The sequence below is a fragment of the Phycodurus eques genome, chromosome 7 (genome assembly GCF_024500275.1).
Source record: "Phycodurus eques isolate BA_2022a chromosome 7, UOR_Pequ_1.1, whole genome shotgun sequence".
In the NCBI taxonomy this organism is placed as follows: Eukaryota; Metazoa; Chordata; class Actinopteri; order Syngnathiformes; family Syngnathidae; genus Phycodurus; species Phycodurus eques.
The window spans coordinates 3231284-3251400 of NC_084531.1; the positions used below are offsets into that span (position 1 = coordinate 3231284).

Here is a 20117-nt window from a genome sequence, read left to right on the forward strand (position 1 = left end):
AACTGACTTTACCTTCAATCATTTTCTAGCATTTCTGACACATCGAAGCAGGTGTCGGGCGCGTTTAATTAGCAGTTTGGAAATTTTAATATGAAGGCATATAGGAGAGAATATTTTTTTCTCTCAGCTGGTTAAACATTTACCGTTGATTGTTAATTCAGGGTTTATGTCACTATATAATTTTCAGAAATATAACTCAACGACGAATTTACTGTCAGAAAATATTTTTTCAAGACCATTTACGTGACTCGACAGCGGCTCTTATTGGTTGTAATATTGAGTCTCAAACTTGACTCGCACTTTTTCCGTCTCGAGTGGGCAGGGGGCAGTGTACACATTCATTACGTATACTTTCGAACCGGTAAAACGACAATGGTTCAAGAAAAGTAAATTTGGCATTTAAAAAAAATATATATATTATTATTATTTTTTTTTTTACATAAGTAAACGTCAGGAAATTAAGGATTTCATGTCAATTCCGCGGTAGCATAAAACTAGCGATAGTATTGACATCCGGTTCAGGTCGCTTTTTGAAAATAAAATAATAAAGTCCCACGATAGCAGACAGACAATCTATTAGCAAAATAACCGTCACTGGTTTGGATAAGCGCTACAAAAAAATTTATGACTCGATGCTTACATTGTTTGCTTGGGTGAGAAAGACGTAAAGGTACACAACAGTGAAGGTCCTTATTGGAAGAAGTTTGACGCAATTTCCTGCCGCGCATGCGTAAAGGTGACATGCCTGCTGTTGACAAATATTGTGGGAGGGTCCAAACCTCGGCGTAAGTAGATCTTTGTTCATCACAGGAAAATATGCTCACCAAAATGCAGCTCTCTGTGCAAAACGTGTAGAATTACCACTAACTTATGGTTGTTGGTGTTATTCACTGTGCTGTGCATCCTATTTAACGCCCATAAGTTGAAGTGCCTTGTTAAACATCTGCAAAGAACCGTTGGGGCCGAAGCCGAACGTTGTAGACAACAGGAAGGATCTCGTCCAGCTAGCTAAAAAGCGCAACTTTCTGTTTGGAGCCTTAAGTATATATTTTAATTAAAATTTAAAGTCGCTAAAATACCAAGCAAAGCAGATAAAAACACCACACAGAAAGGGCTTTTTTTTTTCTTTGAAAGTGCGGATGTATTCCCTGTTAAATTACCTTCAATTTGATGCTGTAATTCTGAACGCAGAACGCATCCGTTTCCGCTACGACGACAACAACAATGGTATCCATCAGCTGAAAATACAGTCTAGCAGTACAAGCCAAACCAAAGTCTTTTTAGAACCCATTTGACACACACAAAACAGATTGATACGTGTTGCCAGCTTGTTTCTACGAGTTCTGTTGGAAGTCAACTCTGGGTTTCCCCATCAAACTCATGAACGCTCTCAACAGCGTGGCTGTGGCAGCGAGTGAAGGCGGTCTCCTTGTCTAGGACTGTCGCCAGAAATGAAGAGGTCAGTGGGAACACTGTTGCTCAAAAAAAAAAAAACCAACAACACAGATGTCTACCATGTGTGTTTAATTTAATTACATGCAAGTGTTTGCTTTCATAGCCAACAAAAAAGCCCTGATCCAGATGGGAGTACGACTCTCAATGAAGAAGGTGAGGAGGTTAAATCGAGTTTTATATATTGTGTATAAGGACATATTTAAGTGCATCCAGTATGAGTAAAAAGCTGACTGATAGTATGACATTTGTGTCCATATGTTTGAATGTGTAAATCCCAGAATGTTTATTTTAGTAATTAAAATCCACCAGATTAGATGTTGATGACGATAGTGTATGTTCGCTGTTTATAACGGCATTCTGCTTGTGGTTATGTGCCCCAACAGGCTCAGTGGCCACTGCAGAAGACCCAGCAGCTATTGCAGCCATTCAGTCTGCCTCTACATACACTGATCAACCCATCAAGTACTTATTCAAGACAGAAGGAGGAGGTGGACAGGTAGGAAGGGGTTTTGACAAACAGTTTCTTGGTAGAGGCTTTTGTTCCCCATGTTAGTTGAAATAAATTGTCTTGAATTCTTTGTATTTTTCTTTTCAACTGAATCCAGTTTGTAAATGTTAAGCACAACACAGTGAGCAAGTGGATAGCATGTCTGCCTCACAATTCTGAGGCTTAGGGTTGGAATCACAGCTCCAACCTTCCCGAGTGGAATTTGCATGCCCTACCCATGCTTGCTTTCTCTGGGTACTGCGGCTTTCTCCCACATTTGAATTTTTTTTATGTTCGGTTACTTTCATTCATTCATTCATCTTCCATTCCGCTTATCCTCACGCGGGTCACGGGCGTGCTGGAGCCTATCCCAGCTATCTTCAGGCAAGAGGCGGGGTACACCCTAAACTGGTCGCCAAGCAATCGGAGGGCACATATAAACAAACAACCATTCGCACTCCCATTCACACCTACGGGCAATTTAGAGTCTTCAGTTAACCTACCCAGCATGTTTTTTTGGGGATGTGGGAGGAAACCGGAGTACCTGGAGAAAACCCACTAAGGCAAGGGGAGAACATGCAAACTCCACACAAACGGGGCTGGGATTTGAATCCCAGTCCTCAGAACTGTGAGGCAGATGTGCTAACCAGTCGCTCACCGTGCCGCTTGTTCGGTTACTTGCTAACTCCAAATCAGAGGTCGGCAACTCGTGGCCCGCAGGGCACATTTGGCCCGCCACCAATTATATCTGGCCTGCCAGCTGACGTTTGTCAAGGCACGATAATGAGCCAGGCTGCTACAGAACAATGGCAGGGGGGGAAAAAGGCTGCTACAGCAGTCACTTAACTTCCTTGTTACAGTATTTAAACACCTGATTGGCCGCATAACCCATTTGATGTGACGACGTCACAAGAAATACACTGATTAGCTGACTTGTCCACGTGACCAAAATGTGGCATCTACAAAACAGTGGTTGTGTCGACTGCTCCAACACTCCCGTGACCCTTGTGAGGATAAGCGGCTCAGAAAATGGATGGATAACTGGTCATGGTAGCTTTGACCCACTTACTGATGACCTAAATGCTAAGAGCTGCAGTGTGTTTGTGTTTCTCGTCTATCTGCTGCCTGTTTGGACGGAATGTTTATTTATTTTTTTTATTATTATTTTTTTTTTTTTTTTCCTAGGTGACCTACAGAGTGATCCAGGTGTCTGACGGCCAGTTGGAGGGTCAGACAGATGGAGGTGCAGCAGTGAGCCTGGTCACTGGTTTCCCTGCAACCACTCAGGCCGTCACACAGGTGCGATCAACGGCTTTGTACACAATAGCCTGTATCTCATTTTAAAACATTCAATTTAGCAAAGCATAGGCGAACACCATGCTCGCATGAAAGTGGGAGTTTTGTGTCGACAGCGTCTTTGGGCTTGTAACCTTTGTATCCCATGGGTGCAGTTATTTCCATATGTATGGCTTAAAATGGTAAAAAAGGGGACTGACTCCACCCTTTATTGTTCATCTGTCATCCACAGGGCTATTATGAATAGGAGTGTGATTTGATCCTGTGCCAGCTGCATTAGTTGGGCATCCTTGGTTTATGACATTCCCAACATACAGTACATCATTTTGAGGTTACAAACGGTGTGCACTGATCATGTTTGTGCAGCTATGTCAGTTTGCAATGTGGTCACGCAGCACAAGAAGGCATGCTGTGTTACCCCTGTATTTACTGTTTTTTTATTTTATTTATTTTTTGAAATGCTCTAAAAAGTGTTTTTCATACAAAATGTTTGACTTGCGTAAGAATTTGGGTCACGTCGCTGCTGTAAAAACTGCAGTCAGTTTTCAACCTTGGACCCCCTGTAGTTTTACTTTGAATTTGATCAGCCTTCCTATGTGGAGTTTGCATGTTCTGCCTGGGTTTTCGCTGGGTAGTCTGGCTTCCTCCCACATTCTAAAAACTTGCATGTTAGGTCAATTGAAGACTCTGAATTGTCCATATGTGAAAATGTATTCTTTGTTTAAATATGCCCTGCGATAGACTAGCTACCAGTCCAGGGTGTACCCTGCCTCTTTCCCAATGTCAGCTGGGATAGGCTTGAGGCTTTTTGATGGTGACAGTTTAAGACTAGAATTAATTAATGTTATGTAATAATTAAATCTTTACTGCTAGCTATTTTACAGCATTTTGACTGATCTTTCAAAACCCACAAAATATTGTGTTCTGTGACTACCTAAGCACTTTTTGAAGCCACAAAATGTTTTCTGACTTTGGAGGCACCGCTTTATTTTCAATTGTGTTCACATATTAGAAGTGATTCATGCAGCATTAAAGCATTGGATACAATCACTTTATTGTTTAGTGATGGTTCAGCAGTAAATTCAGGTGATTGACAGTTTAATCACGTTAGCATGATACCAATTTCTTTGGGTAGTAATGAACTTCTCTTTTACCTCAGGCTGTGTTCTCTCAGTCCGAAGGGCTTGAGGGAGACGGCGGCACTGAGACACAGTACACATACTATCCTGCCACTATTGCTGACGCCACAACAGGGGCCATGGTGACCACAGTTCAGGCATCCGACACACTCCTCAGCCAGACCACACCCACGGGTAAAAAAAACCAACACAAAACTCCAGTGTGCTATGTGTATACATAAAAAAATCCAATAAAATAATTATTTCCATGTGTTAAAATCATTAAAGATTGCTCTGTTCTTTTAATTTTGTTACAGGGCAACTCTATGTGATGATGTCACCCCAGGAGGTTTTGACAGGATCCAGTCAAAGGACAATCGCACCTCGCACTCAACCATACATAGCGTATTTACATTATTATTGATAACAATTTAAGCATAATTACCCATAATCTTACAATATGGCGTGGTTTCCAGAAAACAAGAGGCTCCTCGGGGTTCCAGGGATGAGAAACGGCGTGCACAGCACAACGAAGGTTTGTTGTAGTTTTACCTGGTGCGTTATACACACGAACTCAGTTTGATTGAGAAAACACACTTACATCTCTCACCCTAGTTGAGCGCAGAAGACGGGACAAAATCAATAATTGGATCGTGCAGCTGTCGAAGACAATACCAGACTGTAACATCGATTATACCAAGACGGGACAGGTGAGCTGGGATGTGTTCAGTGCTACATTGAGACATTTAAGCACTCTAGTAGTGCCAGTTTAGGTATCCTGATTTGTTTTAAAAAGGCTCTAGTGTAACCTGTGAAATACAACATGAAGGCTATTTGTATCACTTTATAACGTTATTAGGGTAAAACAGTGATGTTTGCTAATCTCTCCTCCTATTGTTTAGAGTAAAGGGGGAATTTTGTCCAAAGCCTGTGACTACATCAAGGAACTCCGACAAAGCAACCTAAAATTGGGGGAAGATCTCGGCACACTTGATCGACTTAGGATTGACAATCAGCTTCTCCGACAGGAGGTATGTTGGTGTGTGAGATAGACAGTTGGCCAACATTTTCAGGAAAAATATCCCATCAAAACTTAAAAGGCTTAACCATCATCATGCGTGACCTCATAATTTTGCGGTAGATGTGAGTCTGTTAAGTGTGTTAAAAACTTACGCTCGCTCACTCGGGCCAGTACAAATATCTAAGTCCCCGAAAATGTTTATGCGCTGAAAATGGCCCAAAAGTGAATTTTTTTGAGGAGGGGGGGGTCAGACCGAAACATTTTTATCACTGTGAGATCCCGGTCGGCCAGCCTGAGACAGGATGTTGTGTGTTGTGATGAAGTAAGAAAAAAACGGTACCGGCATGCGCCTGGACTGGGTAATGTGCATGAATCGGGGTTAGGCTCAAGTTGATAAAGGAACTACATGCACTGAGCTTTCCAAACGTGGCCACTTAAAAAGCAACACATAGTCATTGGGCAAAACCGGCGAAGTGTTGTTATGTTTTGTTCTGTGTTTGAGAATGGCCTGATGAAGATTTACCACAATTTAGTTTGTGTCACAAACGTAAATGTAACAATGACTAAATGTCCTTTCGAAAATGCCGATAAATGTCTTTTGCTCAGGTAGAAGACTGGAAATCCAAGAATCAGATCCTGAGGAATGTGCTACGTCAGCATGGCATTGTGGGATCATCCAGCACGGACTCGCAGTGAAAAGCCTTTTTAGGAACAGCTTTATGAAGACAACCACACACGGGCCAAAACAGTACTTGAAGTGCTTTGACTGAGACTTGTCAGGCTTGTCAAGCGTGCATGATGTATAAGGAAATAATTGAATATTGTGCTAAATATTCAACCCAGTGTCTGAAAATGACACCTTTAATATTTTTAAGGCTTTAAAAGTACTTATTTTATGCTAATCATAATTGCATTGCATTTGCAAGGGGGGAAATTAGTCATTGAAAACCTTCGTCCACAGCCAGTGTGGAAACCTCCATGGCATGACCGACTAATGCTAGGTTTACATTATGTTCCCAGCGGCCACAGCAATCACGTTTCAGAATGGGATGGACGTGACTCAACATGGGGACGGACCGCACGGGCAAACGTGATTGCAGTGACTGCCTGGCCGGAGTTTTATGCTGTCAAGAGATTTACCGAGGCAGTCACGATGCAGATGAGAAACGAGGAACTGCGTCAGAAAGTGACCAGCCGGAAGGGAACGTACTGGCATCTGTGGTAGACAGCGGGCCATACATACCGTAGTGTGTCTTTTTGACTCTGCGACTCTGCAACCTCTTCCACCCATACAGTATCCCACGCTGCACTACGTTTCCGGCAAATAGTGCTCCTGTGGACTCCGGGAATATAGTGTAAACGTTGTATTACTTTTTATTTTTTTTAATTTTTTTTTCTCCCCCCCTCCAGTTTTCTTTATATGCTTACATTGTCTCCAAACTACTGTATATGTATGTATTTTATCCATATCGCTTTGTGACTCCGTTCTTTGTTTTACCTTTTGCTTTGTTTTCATATTTGTATTAATCTTTTCCCATGCTGTTTTATGTAGCCTCACTTTGGATTATAATTACATTGTAACAATGTAACAGAATACATGCAACTGAGGACAGTTAAATCTTGACGATATAGGTGGGCAACAATAAATGTGTATGTTAATTTCACTTTTTGCTTATTAAAGTTGCCTTATATAAATGAATTCCGCATACAGTACTGTATTTTGAAGTGACGTTTTATTTTGTAGATTGTCCGGCGGAAGTACCGACTCGTTGACGGTGGGTAAATGAGGAGCGTGAAAGGACGCCCGAGGACCCCTCTCAGTACTTCCGCCACGCAGACTTCAAAATGACGTCCTTTGAGAGAGGTCCATCTGCAGTGTGAAGGGTGGGAAGTACTTTCTACGTGGTCGACGGAAGCTCAGCACAAACTGCGGGACTGCAGAGAAACCCCCTAAGTTGTTTAGGTCTAGTGTGAACAGAAGATTGCCCCAATGATTTGTATACTGCTGGTCGCTGGACACGGCACACTTTTAGAGGCTGAAATAAAGGTGAGCGGGTCAAATTCTTCATAACCTTCATGTTGACTATCGTAGCTATGGAGATGACACACAGATCTAGCGGTGTCCGCGGATGACTACAGTTCAATTGAGGTGTTGTGTCACTCTAAAACAGAAATAACTGGACGAGCCAAGAGCTTCCTCAATTAAACCACAGAGGTCGGAACATATCGCTCCAATCTGAAGTGTCCACACTGGCTCCCAGTCAGCTTTAGAATAGAGTTGAAAGTTTTGCTACTGGTCTACAAATCACTAAACGGTTTCGGTCCTGAATACATGAAAGAAATGCCAATGGAATAAAAATCCAGCAGGGCTCTGAAACCTACAGACTCATTTGAAATAGTGGCGCACAGAGTCAAAGCAATCATGGTGAGGCAGGATTTAGCTGTTGCGCTGCACACGTGGAATAAGTTGCCAACAGAAATGACCTTAGCCCCAAGTCATGTTTTTAAGTCCAGGTTAAAGACTCCTTATTTCTCATGCTCCACTTTTAAATGATCTTTCTTGCTGTTTTTATTGTATTGTTTTTTTTTTTTTTTTTTTTTTTTTAAATAAATATTTGTAATCATGTAAAGCACACTGAATTACCTAGTGTATGATGTGCGCTACATAAATACGTTTGCTTTGATTTTTCTGAACATTGACTGTCAATCGCTGAGCAAGAACAAGGGCATGTATGTCAGTATCGTAAAATTCAGTAGACTGCTCTTAACCAGTTTTTTTACAGCTTCCTTCGCTTGGTCGTCATCAGAGAAGTGCTGACCTTTACCTGCTTCTTATAAAGGTCATAAAATGTGATTTCTTTGTTTGTCCCAAATCGGATGATGATGGGGGGCGGGTAATGTTTGTGATAAACTGCAAACCATGGAAATTTCAAAATAAAAATAAAAAATTAGTAGGTTTAATTAATTTATGCTCATTACTTTTGGACTGCCCCTCGTACAACGTATACTTTCAGGTCTGCATCATAAATCTTGATGCAAACTTTGGGATACTGACGTGTGTTACTAATACAAGTCCTGTTATTATTCATCTCAAGCAGAACGATGGTACAGACCTTTACCGCCACCTAATTGGGGTACCAGTGACCTTACTTCCTGGCATTGGAGGAAAGAAGATTTTGGACTTTTGGTGGAAAACTGTCAACGTGTGAGTTTCAATGACATAAGAAGCCTTAACAGAGAGAGCTTTCTGCATTCTTTGTCATTATAATGTTGACCTAACGTAAGTCTATTAGTTTTGTCTTCTCTGACCTCAGGCGTCAGTTATTCACAGAGGCGTATCTTGTCACGAATGCAGACAAGTGAGTGCAGACACAGCTCCAGTTTGACAGAACTACACCAATAGAAAGTGATGATTCATTTTACTGTTGTTTGATGGTCTCTTCTGATTAGATATAAACATTTTGAGCGCTGGGCCACAGCCAATGATTTCCCAGTGGAAAACATAATCAATAATGGCAGCACCACAGTGGAAGACTGTCTTGGCGATGTGGCTGACCTGGAGCTGGCTATACGCTGCCGCAAGCTGCAAGATGACATCATGGTGGTAATATGAGCCTGTCTAAAATAAATCGGTTTCTATGATATTTTTTGGTCTTGATTTCTCCTCTGTGTAAGTAGATAGCAGGAAATATGTTATGTGAGGACCAAAACTTTGACCTGGCTCAAGTGATCCGTTTCTTCCGGTCAAAGGTGAGAATCCTCTTGTTTTTGTGGCAATGATTCGTTGATGGAACTGTATTTACTTTGAGTCTGTGCCAAAGCCTGGAGAGCTGATCATCTACTATGAGATGGAGGAAGGCGGGATAAGCACCTCCAGGGGAATTGTGGAAGTCTGCCCTGATTCCCATCGGTAACAAGAAAATGAATCTTTTTTTTTTTTTTTGTTTTTAGTCCATGAAAATCCCGCTCATCTCAAATCCAGACTGGGCTTTGCTTTTGATACAGGATAACTCGTTTCTTGGAGAAACCCTGGGAAGGGCTCACATCTTCCTGTCTGACCAGTGTGGTGTTTTACTGTATCCGGAAAGAGACTCTGCCCTTCCTGTCTGACCATCTAAGTCAGACGGAAACCACAGACAGGTCCTTTGGAAGATTCTGGGTTCGTACAAAAACATGCTTTTCAGAACAGGCACTGTCAACCTAGCCAAAATCACACTGGTATCACCTTTTACACAAAAAGTTAACTGCTAAAAAAATAAATAAAACTACTTACCCTGACAGTCTTTAGGAAAGTGGAACATCATGCTTTTTATCCTTTTTAAATGTCATTCAAGTATAGAAATCAAGTAATGGCTGTATAGTGAAAAATTGTTGACTCAACATTAACTTTGCAATGTGAGCTGTTGACGTACAGGAAGGATTTATTGCTTGCCTTTGTAGGTTAATCACTTCACATTCAGACTAAAAGCAGAATAAATTGTAAGGTGTAATCTGGAGTACGTTCTTCTTTGAATCGTGATGTCAATTTACTATCAATTCAGACATATTGCACTGAGCAGCGAGGTTAGAGACTGCTTTTGTCGATGATGCTATCCCTTTGTTGCAAATTTATCACTACATTTGCATTTCATTTGTACCCTGTAGTGTGATGCGCATCACCAAAAAAATACAAAATGACAAAGAAAATGAAAAACATTTAATCCTTCAGAGACTTGCAGACCTGAAGTGCCACAAGATGGTAATTCGACCATAGTTGTTTTTTGTGATGACAGAGCGTGTCATCCTTTTCCATGTAAGCCTATCTCCTGCATCCTCCTCTGGAACACCAACTGCCCTCATGTCTTCCCTCACGACATCCATCAACCTTCTCTTTGGTCTTCCTCTAGCTCTTTTGCCTGGCAGCTCCATCCTCATCATCCTTCTACCAATATACTCACTATTTCTCCTCTGGATGTGTCCAAACCATCGAAGTCTGCTCTCTCTAACTTTGTCTCCAAAACATCAAACCTTGGCTGTCCCTCTGCTGAGATAATTTCTAATTTTATCCAACCTGGTCACTCCGAGAGCAAACCTCAACATCTTCATTTCCGCCACCTCCAGTTCTGCTTCCTGTTGTCTCTTCAGTGCCACTGTCTCTAATCCGTACATCATGGCTGGCCTCACCACTGTTTCATAAACTTTGCTCTTCATCCGAACAGAGACTCTTCTGTCACATAACACACCTGACACCTTCCTCCACCCGTTCCAACCTGCTTGGACCCGTTTCTTCACTTCCTGACCACACTCAACATTGCTCTGGACGGTTGACCCCAAGTATTTAAAGTCCTCCACCCTTGCTATCTCTTCTCCCTGTAGCCTCACTCTTCCCCCCAGCGCCCCTCTCATTCATGCACATATATTCTGTCTTACTTCGGCTTATCTTCATTCCTCTGCTTTCCAGTGCATGCCTCCATCTTTCTAACTGTTCCTCCACCTGCTCCCTGCTTTCACTGCAGATCACAATTTAATCTGCAAACATCATGGTCCACGGCGATTACAGTCTAACCTCATCTGTCAGCCTATCCATCACCACTGCAAAGGGGCTAAGGGCTGATCCCTGATGCAGTGCCACCTCCACTTTAAATTTGTCTGTCACACCTAAGGCCCACCTCACCACTGTTCTGCTCCCCTCGTACATGTCCTGTATTATTCTAACATACTTCTCTTTCACTCCAGACTTCCGCATGCAGTACCACATTTCCTCTCTGGGTACTCTGTCATAGGCTTTCTCTAGATCTAGAAAGACACAATGTAGCTCCTTCTGACCTTCTCTGTACTTTTTTCAACATCCTCAAGGAAAATAATGCATCTGTGGTACTCTTTCTAGGCATGAAACCATACTGTTGCTCGCAAATACTCACTTCTGTCCTGAGTCTAGACTCTACCACTCTTTCCCATAACTTCATTGTGTGGCTCATCAACTTTATTCCTCTATAGTTCCCACAGCTCTGCACATCACCCTTGTTCTTAAAAATGGTCACCAAGACACTTTTCCTCCATTCCTCAGGCATCTTCTCACGCGCTAGAATTCTATTGAACAAGCTGGTTAAAAACTCCACAATCACCTCTCTGAGATGCTTCCATACCTCCACAGGAATGTCATCAGGACTGTCTTTCCATTTTCCCTCCTCTTTCGTGCCTTTCTAACTTCTTCCTTACTAATCATTCCTACTTCCTGGTCCACCACACTTGCCTCTTCAACTCTTCTTTCCCTCTGATTTTGTGTGGAGTTTGCATGTTCTCCCTGTGCGGGTTTTCTCCAGGCACTCCGGTTTCCTCCCACATCCCAAAAACATGCATTAATTGGAGACTCTAAATTGCCCGTAGGTGTGAATGTGAGTGCGAATGGTTGTTTGTTTGTATGTGCCCTGCGATTGGCTGGCAACCAGTTCAGGGTGTACCCCGCCTCCTGCCCGATGACAGCTGGGATAGGCTCCAGCACGCCCGCGACCCTAGTGAGGAGAAGCGGCTCAGAAAATGGATGGATGAAACTGACATTTTCTTAATAAATTATGCTCAACTTACAAATCGTCTGACTTCAGCGACATTCCACTCAATAACTTCCACTGTACTTTTGTAACATTGGCACAAAGGGTCTCTTGGTTGAACTAGCTGTTGCTGATACAAATAATTTCTTCTTAGGAGCGAGTGATCAACCAGAATCAACTTGATGTGTTTGGAATGAAGCTTCCAACTGGTTTCCAGCTAATTGGACAAGTGGTACGTGTTTTTTTTTTTTTTAAACATCATAATTTTACTACTTCCTGTTGCTGCATAGTGTACAGTACAAGTACATCTAAATCAATTACAATAGTGTCAAAACTTTGATTTAATTAGGGTGTTTCATTCAAAAAGTGTGATGCACTACACACACACAGTGAAATATTTAATGATTATATATCTATATATCTCTCTCTCTCTCTCTCTCGCTCTCTCTATATATATATTTATATAGCTCTCTCTCTCTCTATATATATATATATATAGATAGATAGATAGATATCTATATAGCTATAGATATCTCTCTCTCTCTCTCTCTCTCTCTCTCTCTCTCTATATATATATATATCTATATATATATATATATATCTATATATATCTACAGATATAGATATATATAGATATATAGATCTCTCTCTCTCTCTCTATATATATATATATATAGATATCTAGATACAGCTATCTATATCTAGCTATATATATATATATACACGATACTGTACATGTACTGTAAGTGGTTTTTATAGTCGTAGGGCCCTCCTGAAGAAAAAACCATAACTTTGCCCATGACAAAAATGAGCTTGACACCCCTGCCTAGAGGGAGCCCGCACAATAACACACTTCGAGAACCACTGCTCCACGCACTGTTGTTTTATACATAATTGTTCTCCACATGACCCTCAAAGTGGACTAGAGTGATACATTTAAAATTAACAATTAAAAAAAAAAAATGTCTGAAGGTGGGAACCACAAAAATTATTTTTCCACCCCACCTTTGCCACCAAAGTTACGGCACTGGCCTGTACGATATGTAGCAATAAGTACCACATATCTTAAGGTAATACTTGCACGGTAAACGTGTTTGGCAGTGTATCATTGAGATTAGTCTATTGCTGCATTACAGTATGTTGTATACTTTAGAAGCCAATTTGGTAAGTTATGAATTCATCAATATATCCAAATATTATCCACATCCAATACAACTTTCCCTACTTGACTAAATGTTCATTTACGTTTTGAATTTTACTGCTAATTTTGGGGGCAAGTGTCCTGAGAGTTGAACTGGATGCTAATTTTGTGGCGTCTTCTAAGTAAATTTGCATATAAAATGAAAATGATCTGCATTTAATTAATCCTTCCAAGTTGACATTTGTCTCTTAACATCTCAGGGTCTGTCAGACTACATGAAGTGGCTCACTCGGTTCTCCACCAAGCAACAAGACAATTCCACCAGACCAATCACGTTTCGGTCTTTTGCCAGGTTTGTGTAATAATAATGACACTAATATTAATAACCTTATATTGATACAACCCCAATTCCAATGAAGTTGGGCTAAACATAAATAAAAACCGAATACAATGATTTGCAAATCATGTTCAACCTATATTTAATTGAATACACTTCCAAGACAAGATATTTATTGTTCAAACTGATCAACTTTATTGTTTTTAGCAAATGATCATAAACTTTGAATTTTATGGCTGCAACATGTTCCGAAAAAGCTGGGACAGGTGGCAAAAAAGACTGAGAAAGTTGAATGCTCATCAAACACCTGTTCACCCACAGGTGAACAGGCTAATTGGGAACAGGTGGGTGCCATGATTGGGTGTAAAAGGAGCTTCCCTGAATTGCTCAGTCATTCACAAAGAAAAAAAGATGGGGCGAGGTTCACCTTTTTGTGAACAAGTGCGTGAGAAAATAGTCGAACAGTTGAAGGACAATGTTCCTCAACGTACAATTGCAAGGCATTTAGGGATTTCATCATCTATGGTGCATAATATCATCAAAAGGTTCAGAGACTCTGTACAAAATCACTGCATGTAAGCGGCAAGGCCGAAAGCCAACATTGAATGCCCGTGACCTTTGATCCCTCGGGCGGCACTGCATCAAAAACCGACATCAATATGTAAAAGGATATCACCACATGGGCTCAGGAACACTTCAGAAAACCAATGTCAGTAAATACAGTTTGTCGCTACGGCCGTAAGTGCAACTTGAAACTCTACTGTGCAAAGCAAAAGCCATTTATCAACAACACCCAGAAACGCCGCCGGCTTCTCTGGGCCCGAGCTCAGTGTTGCAGCCATAAAATTCCAAGTTAATGATTATTTTCTAAAAACAATAAAGTTGATCAGTTTGAACATTAAATGTCTTATGTATTCAATTAAATATTGGTTGAACATGATTTGAAAATCATTGTATTCTGTTTTTATTTGTTTAACACAAAGTCCGAACTTCATTGGAATTGGGGTTGTATTTAATTACATTATTTACTCCCTACCAAGAGCATGTGATTAGTAAGAAAAAAAACAAATGACACAGGGTTGGATTAATGGGAAATCCATCAGACGGCTTTAACGGGAAAACCATCGCTATGACTATCAAGAACTTCTGGGCCGAGGTCACCTTAGTGAAAAGCCAAACTTTGGTATGAAAATACACACACGAGTGCACTCAACATTATCATTACAGAGAAACAGAACTAATTGAGTTACTTTGATATTACAGGTTCTCCTTCCTCATCCACTTAATGACCCCACAGAGTTTGGAAGCTTGCAAGATTTATTTAGTATCAGTCGGAAAGAAGGGTGTGTATGATTAAAAATAAATTTACCTGCAATACACTACAGTAATTTTCATTTTTTTGTTATTGTTACATCTATACTGTACTGTACCGATCATCCACTGCAGGTACCTTGGGGGCCTCCGGCTCCTGCAAGCGACTTGTAAGAAATTCTACCAGTTCTGCTGCAAACATGGGTGAGATTTTGTTGACGTTCTAATATTGAATACATCATTCAAAGTAAGAATTGTACTCATTTTATCTTTGAAAAATGTCATCATTCACCAACCAATTTAAGAGGACAGGTCCTCTTAAAAGGGAACACATTATGGACACTTGTTTGCTTGGGTCTCTGGAGTGCCTACCCACACAACAAATGTGAAATTAAATAAGTACATATTTTTTGAGCTACCTATTTTCGGAAAACTTTAGCAAGCCATTCGGCATTATGTTACTGTTAAACTTTTACGTCACAGTGTGGCTAATCAACACAGTGCTGTGACGAGTTTTTCCGCACTATGATTCCCCAGCTACGCAAGGTAAGTTGTCGGACTACAGGGAAACACTATCATATCAAATCCAAAAGGTAAGCACAGCTGTAGATTAGCGTAAATTAGTAGTGTTATCAATATTAGTATTCAATAAATGGCATTGCCTAGGTGAAATGATACATATTTCTTTGCTGCTACAGACAAATGACTCGATGTCTCGCAAAAGCTACTCGTATTTAGTTATTTACAACCCCAATTCCAATGAAGTTGGGACATTTTGTTAAACATAAATAAAAACAGAATACAAGGATTTGCAAATCATGTTCGACCTATATTTAATTGAATACACTACAAAGACAAGATATTTAATGTTCAAACTGATAAACTTGATTGTTTTTAGCAAATAATCATTCACTTAGAATTTTATGGCTGCAACATGTTCCCAAAAGGCTGGGACAGGGTCATGTTTACCACCTTTTCTTTTAATAACATTCAATAAACGTTTGGGAACTGAGGACACTAATTGTTGAAGCTTTGTAGGTGGAATTCTTTCCCATTCTTGCTTGATGTACAGCTTCAGCTGTTTAACAGTCCATGGTCTCCGTTGTCGTATTTTATGCTTCATAATGCGCCACACATTTTCAATGGGACTGCAGGCAGGCCAGTCTTGTACCCGCACTCTTTTACTATGAAGCCACGCTGTTGTAACACGTGTAGAATGTGGTTTGGCATTGTCTTGCTGAAATAAGCAGGGGCGTCCATGAAAAAGACGTTGCTTGGATGGCAGCATATGTTTCCAAAACCTGTATGTACCTTTCAGTATTAATGGTGACTTCACAGATGTGTAAGTTACCCATGCCTTTGGCACTACCACAGCCCCATACAATCACAGATGCTGGCTTTTGAACTTTGCGTCCATAACAGTCCGGATGCTTCTTTTCTGCTTTGGCCCAAAGGACACGACGTCCACAATTTCCAAAAACTGAATTTGAAATGTGGACTCGTCGGACCACAGAACACTTTTCCACTTTGCATCAGTCCATCTTAGATGAGCTCGGGCCCAGAGAAGCCGGCGGCGTTTCTGGGTGTTGTTGATGAATGGCTTTTGCTTTGCATAGTAGAGTTTCAAGTTGCACTTACGGATGTAGCGCCGAACTGTATTTACTGACATTGGTTTTCTGAAGTATTCCTGAGCCCATGTGCTGATATCCTTTACACATTGATGTCGGTTTTTGATGCAGTACCGCCTGAGGGATCGAAGGTCACGGGTATTCAATGTTGGTTTTCGGCCTTGCCGCTTACATGCAGTGATTTCTCCAGATTCTCTGAACCTTTTGATGATGGTATGGACCGTAGATGATGAAATCCCTAAATTCCTTGCAACTGTACATTGAGGATCATTGTCCTTAAACTGTTCGACTTTTTTCTCACGCACTTGTTCACAAAGAGGTTGAACCTTGCCCCATCTTTGGGCACTGAGCAATTCAGGGAAGCTCCTTTTATACCCAATCATGGCACCCACCTGTTGCCAATTAGCCTGTTCACCTGTGGGATGTTCCTCACAGGTGTTTTATGAGCATTCCACAACTTTCTCAGTCTTTTTTGCCACCTGTCCCAGCTTTTTTGGAACGTGTTGCAGCCATAAAATTCAAAGTTTATGATCATTTGCTAAAAACAATAAAGTATCAGTTTCAACATTAAATATCTTATCTTTGTACTGTATTCAAAATGAATATAGGTTGAGCATGATTTGCAAATCATTGTATTCTGTTTTTCATTTATATTTAACACAACGTCCCAACTTCATTGGAATTGGGGTTGTACATCAATGCTAGTGTTTTTCATTGATGCGTTCCTTCAACGTGTCTCCATAGCATCGCATTGACAAAGAAGAACTTCACACTGAAGTATGACACAAATATTCCTCGACAAGTGGTGAGGGTCTTCTCCTGGACTAATTGATTAATTGCTAAGAGTTTAAACTAAAAGAGGAAACTCAAATGTCCCTTTCTGTCTTTTTCTTTTGTAGGGCCTCGCTGGGAGCAGGTTAATAACTTTCTTCCCTCCTATCATCCAATTCAAATGGCATACGACACACATTTACTTGCTTTTCAATGCAATTTGCCCTGGTTAATGTATGTGGTTCATGCAGTTAATATGAAAAAATGTACTGGTCTTGCAATATTCTGTGCAGCGCCATCGTCTCAGCTGCCCTGAAGTGTCTCATGACATTTTTCCACCTCACAGATAATGTAAGGAGGTCAGGTATGCTCAGACCTGTTTTTATTGTTACCTCCTCCAAGTGCAGACTGTAGAGTCTTTCCAAATGATTCAACCCCATTACAAATTCATTCATTCATTCATTTTCCGTACCGCTTATCCTCACTAGGGTCTTGGGTGTGCTGGAGCCTATCCCAGCTGACTGTGGGCGAGAGATGGGGTACACCCTGAACTGGTCGCCAGCCAATTGCAGGGCACACATAGACAAACAACCATTCAAACTCACATTCACACTTGTGGGTAATTTAGGTTCTTCAATTAAGCTACCATGCATGTTTTGGGGATGTGGTAGGAAACCGGAGTACCTCGAGAAAACCCACGCAGGCACGGGGAGAACATGCAAACTCCGCACAGGCGAGACTGCATTTGAACCCAGGTCCTCAGAACTGTGAGGCAGATGTACTAACCAGTCGTCCACCGTGCCTCCCCCTTTACAAATTATATAATAAAACGTAAAATGGTTTTCATCCAACCCACAAGGACAATTTGAAAGCTTGTCTACTGAAAGTTAAAACATTTTGCAAGACAATGTAATTTAGAATGGGAGTTGAATACAGTGGGTACGGAAAGTATTCAGACCTCCTTCAAATGTTCACTTTGTTATATTGCAGCCATTTGCTAAAATAATTTAAGTTAATTTTTTTCCTCATTAATGTCCACACAGCACCCCATATTGACAGGAAAATAAAACGGAATTGTTGAAATTTGTGCAGCTTTATTACAACCATTGGGGTTGTAATAAATCAGCCCAACAATTAGTGTCCTCAGTTCCCAAATGTTTATTGAATGTTGTTAAAAGAAAAGGTGATGTAACACAGTGGTAAACATGACCCTGTCCCAGCTTTTTTGGAACGTGTTGCAGCCATAAAATTCTAGGTTGATGATAATTTGCTCAAAACAATCAAGTTTATCAGTTTGAACATGAACTATCTTATCTTTGTAGTGTATTCAATTAAATATAGGGTGAACATGATTTGCAAATCATTGTATTCTGTTTTTGTTTAACACAACGTCCCAGCTTCATTGGAATAGGGGTTGTAAAAAAAGAAACACTGAAATATCACACAGTAATAAGTATTCAGACCCTTTGCTGTGACAGTCATATATTTAACTCAGGTGCTGTCCATTTCTTCTGATCATCCTTCAGATGGTTCTACATCTTTATTGGAGTCCAGCTGTGTTTGATTATACTGATTGGACTTGATTAGGAATCCCACACACCTGTCTATATAAGACCTTACAGTTCACAGTGCACGTCAGAGCAAATGAGAATCATGGTCAAACGAACTGCCCGAAGAAGAAGAATCCTCTTTATTGTCATGAACATGCATGCATGCACACAAAATTTGTTCTCTGCATTTTACCCATCACAGTGAACACACACTTGTTAGTGGAACACACTGGAGCAGGGGGCAACTTGAGCGCCTGGAGAGCAGTTTGGAGTATCGGTGTCTTGCTCAAGGACACCACAGCCGTTTGTCCGGGAGGTGTTGGTGGATGGTCCAGTTGGGGTCTTGACCCTAGGTCCCCACGGTGGCAGACTATGATCTTAACCATTGGGTCACGGCTGACCCCCTGAAGAGCTCAGAGACAGAATTGTGACAAGGCACAGATCTGGCCAAGGTTTAAAATAATTCTGCTGCATTTAAGGATCCTAAGAGCACAGTGGCCTCCATAATCCTGAAATGGAAGACGTTTGGGATGACCAAACCCTTCCTAGAGCTGGCCATCCGGCCAAACTGAGCAATCGGGGTAGAAGAGCCTTGGTGGGAGAGATAAAGAAGAACCCAAAGATCACAGTGGCTGAGCTCCAAACAGGCAGTCAGGAGATGGGAGAAAGTTCTAGAAAGTCGATCATCACTGGCGCCCTCCACCAGTCAGGGCTTTATGGCAGAGTGGCCCGACTGAAGTCTCTCCTCAGTGCAAGACACATGAAAGCCCGCATGGAGTTTGCTAAAAGAAACACCTGAAGAATTCCAAGATGGTGAGAAATATGATTCTCTGGTCTGATGAGACCAGGATAGAACACTTTGGCCTTAATTTTAAGCGGTATTTGTGGAGAAAACCAGGCACTGCTCATCACCTATCCAATACAGTCTCAACGGTGAAGCATGGTGGTGGCAGCATAATTTTTTTTTTCAGCTGCAGGACAGGACAACTGGTTGCAATCGAAGCAAAGATTAATGCGGCCAAGTACTGGGACATCCTGGAGGAAAACCTTCTACAGAGTGCTCAGGGCCTCAGACTGGGCCGAAGGTTCACCTTCCAACAAGACAGCGACCCTAAGCACACAGCTCGCTGTATTAGCTCAAAAGGGTGCTTCGACTAAATACTGAGCAAAGGCTCTGAATACTTATGGCTGTGTGATATTTGTTTTTTTAAAATAAATCTGCAACAAATAAAAAATAAAATTTCTGTCAATATGGAGTGCTGTGTGTACATTAATGAGGAAAACAATTTAACTAATGGTTTTTGCAAATGGCTGCAATATAACAAAGAGTGAAACATTTAAGGGGGTCTGAATACTTTCAGTACCCACTGTAATTTTGATTGCAACTATATGTATGTTTGTTACCACTACAGCTAAAAACCTTAATTACAACAATAACATGGAAACAAACACAACCTCAATTGCACTTGGTGGGA

General features: G+C 41.1%; 2 protein-coding genes across 9 annotated transcripts in view; both read left to right on the plus strand.

Annotated features, from left to right (window-relative positions):
* Positions 1 to 751: 751 nt before the first annotated feature.
* Positions 752 to 7028, plus strand: usf1 (upstream transcription factor 1). Of its 2 annotated transcripts, none has more exons than XM_061681186.1 (11): positions 752 to 785; positions 1398 to 1459; positions 1559 to 1608; positions 1839 to 1951; positions 3128 to 3241; positions 4398 to 4551; positions 4674 to 4761; positions 4833 to 4891; positions 4972 to 5066; positions 5259 to 5387; positions 5984 to 7028. In XM_061681186.1, the coding sequence occupies exons 2-11, from the start codon at positions 1452 to 1454 to the stop codon at positions 6071 to 6073; spliced, it is 900 nt and encodes a 299-aa protein (XP_061537170.1). In that variant the 5' UTR covers positions 752 to 785; positions 1398 to 1451; the 3' UTR covers positions 6074 to 7028. The 2 variants fall into 2 exon arrangements, with proteins under 2 accessions (XP_061537170.1, XP_061537172.1); XM_061681188.1 differs by having other exon boundaries at positions 768 to 785; positions 1328 to 1459.
* Positions 7029 to 7158: 130 nt separating this feature from the next.
* The window catches only part of gkup (glucuronokinase with putative uridyl pyrophosphorylase), a 28585-nt gene continuing 15626 nt past the window's right edge, over positions 7159 to 20117 (plus strand). For 3 of the 7 annotated variants that reach the window (XR_009768876.1, XR_009768877.1, XM_061681181.1), the window contains exons 1-15: positions 7159 to 7424; positions 8473 to 8582; positions 8671 to 8736; positions 8828 to 8981; positions 9056 to 9127; positions 9199 to 9287; positions 9383 to 9536; positions 12059 to 12136; positions 13306 to 13397; positions 14460 to 14565; positions 14646 to 14725; positions 14829 to 14897; positions 17066 to 17126; positions 17221 to 17237; positions 17386 to 17443. Coding sequence is in view for 5 of the 7 variants with exons in the window: in XM_061681181.1 (XP_061537165.1) it covers positions 7368 to 7424; positions 8473 to 8582; positions 8671 to 8736; positions 8828 to 8981; positions 9056 to 9127; positions 9199 to 9287; positions 9383 to 9536; positions 12059 to 12136; positions 13306 to 13397; positions 14460 to 14565; positions 14646 to 14725; positions 14829 to 14897; positions 17066 to 17126; positions 17221 to 17237; positions 17386 to 17443 (1263 nt within the window). In the remaining 2 variants the exon portion in view is untranslated. Of the gene's footprint in view, positions 7425 to 8472; positions 8583 to 8670; positions 8737 to 8827; positions 8982 to 9055; positions 9128 to 9198; positions 9288 to 9382; positions 9537 to 12058; positions 12137 to 13305; positions 13398 to 14459; positions 14566 to 14645; positions 14726 to 14828; positions 14898 to 17065; positions 17127 to 17220; positions 17238 to 17385; positions 17457 to 20117 lie in introns of all 7 variants that reach the window. The other 4 variants (XM_061681185.1, XM_061681183.1, XM_061681184.1 and 1 more) reach the window with 4 other exon arrangements.

Excerpts from the sequence above, each read along its gene's own strand:
- usf1 (XM_061681186.1), top strand. Across the intron at positions 1,609-1,838 it reads TACGACTCTCAATGAAGAAG|GCTCAGTGGCCACTGCAGAA; the intron begins GTGAGGAGGTTA and ends GTGCCCCAACAG. Across the intron at positions 5,388-5,983 it reads ATCAGCTTCTCCGACAGGAG|GTAGAAGACTGGAAATCCAA; the intron begins GTATGTTGGTGT and ends TCTTTTGCTCAG.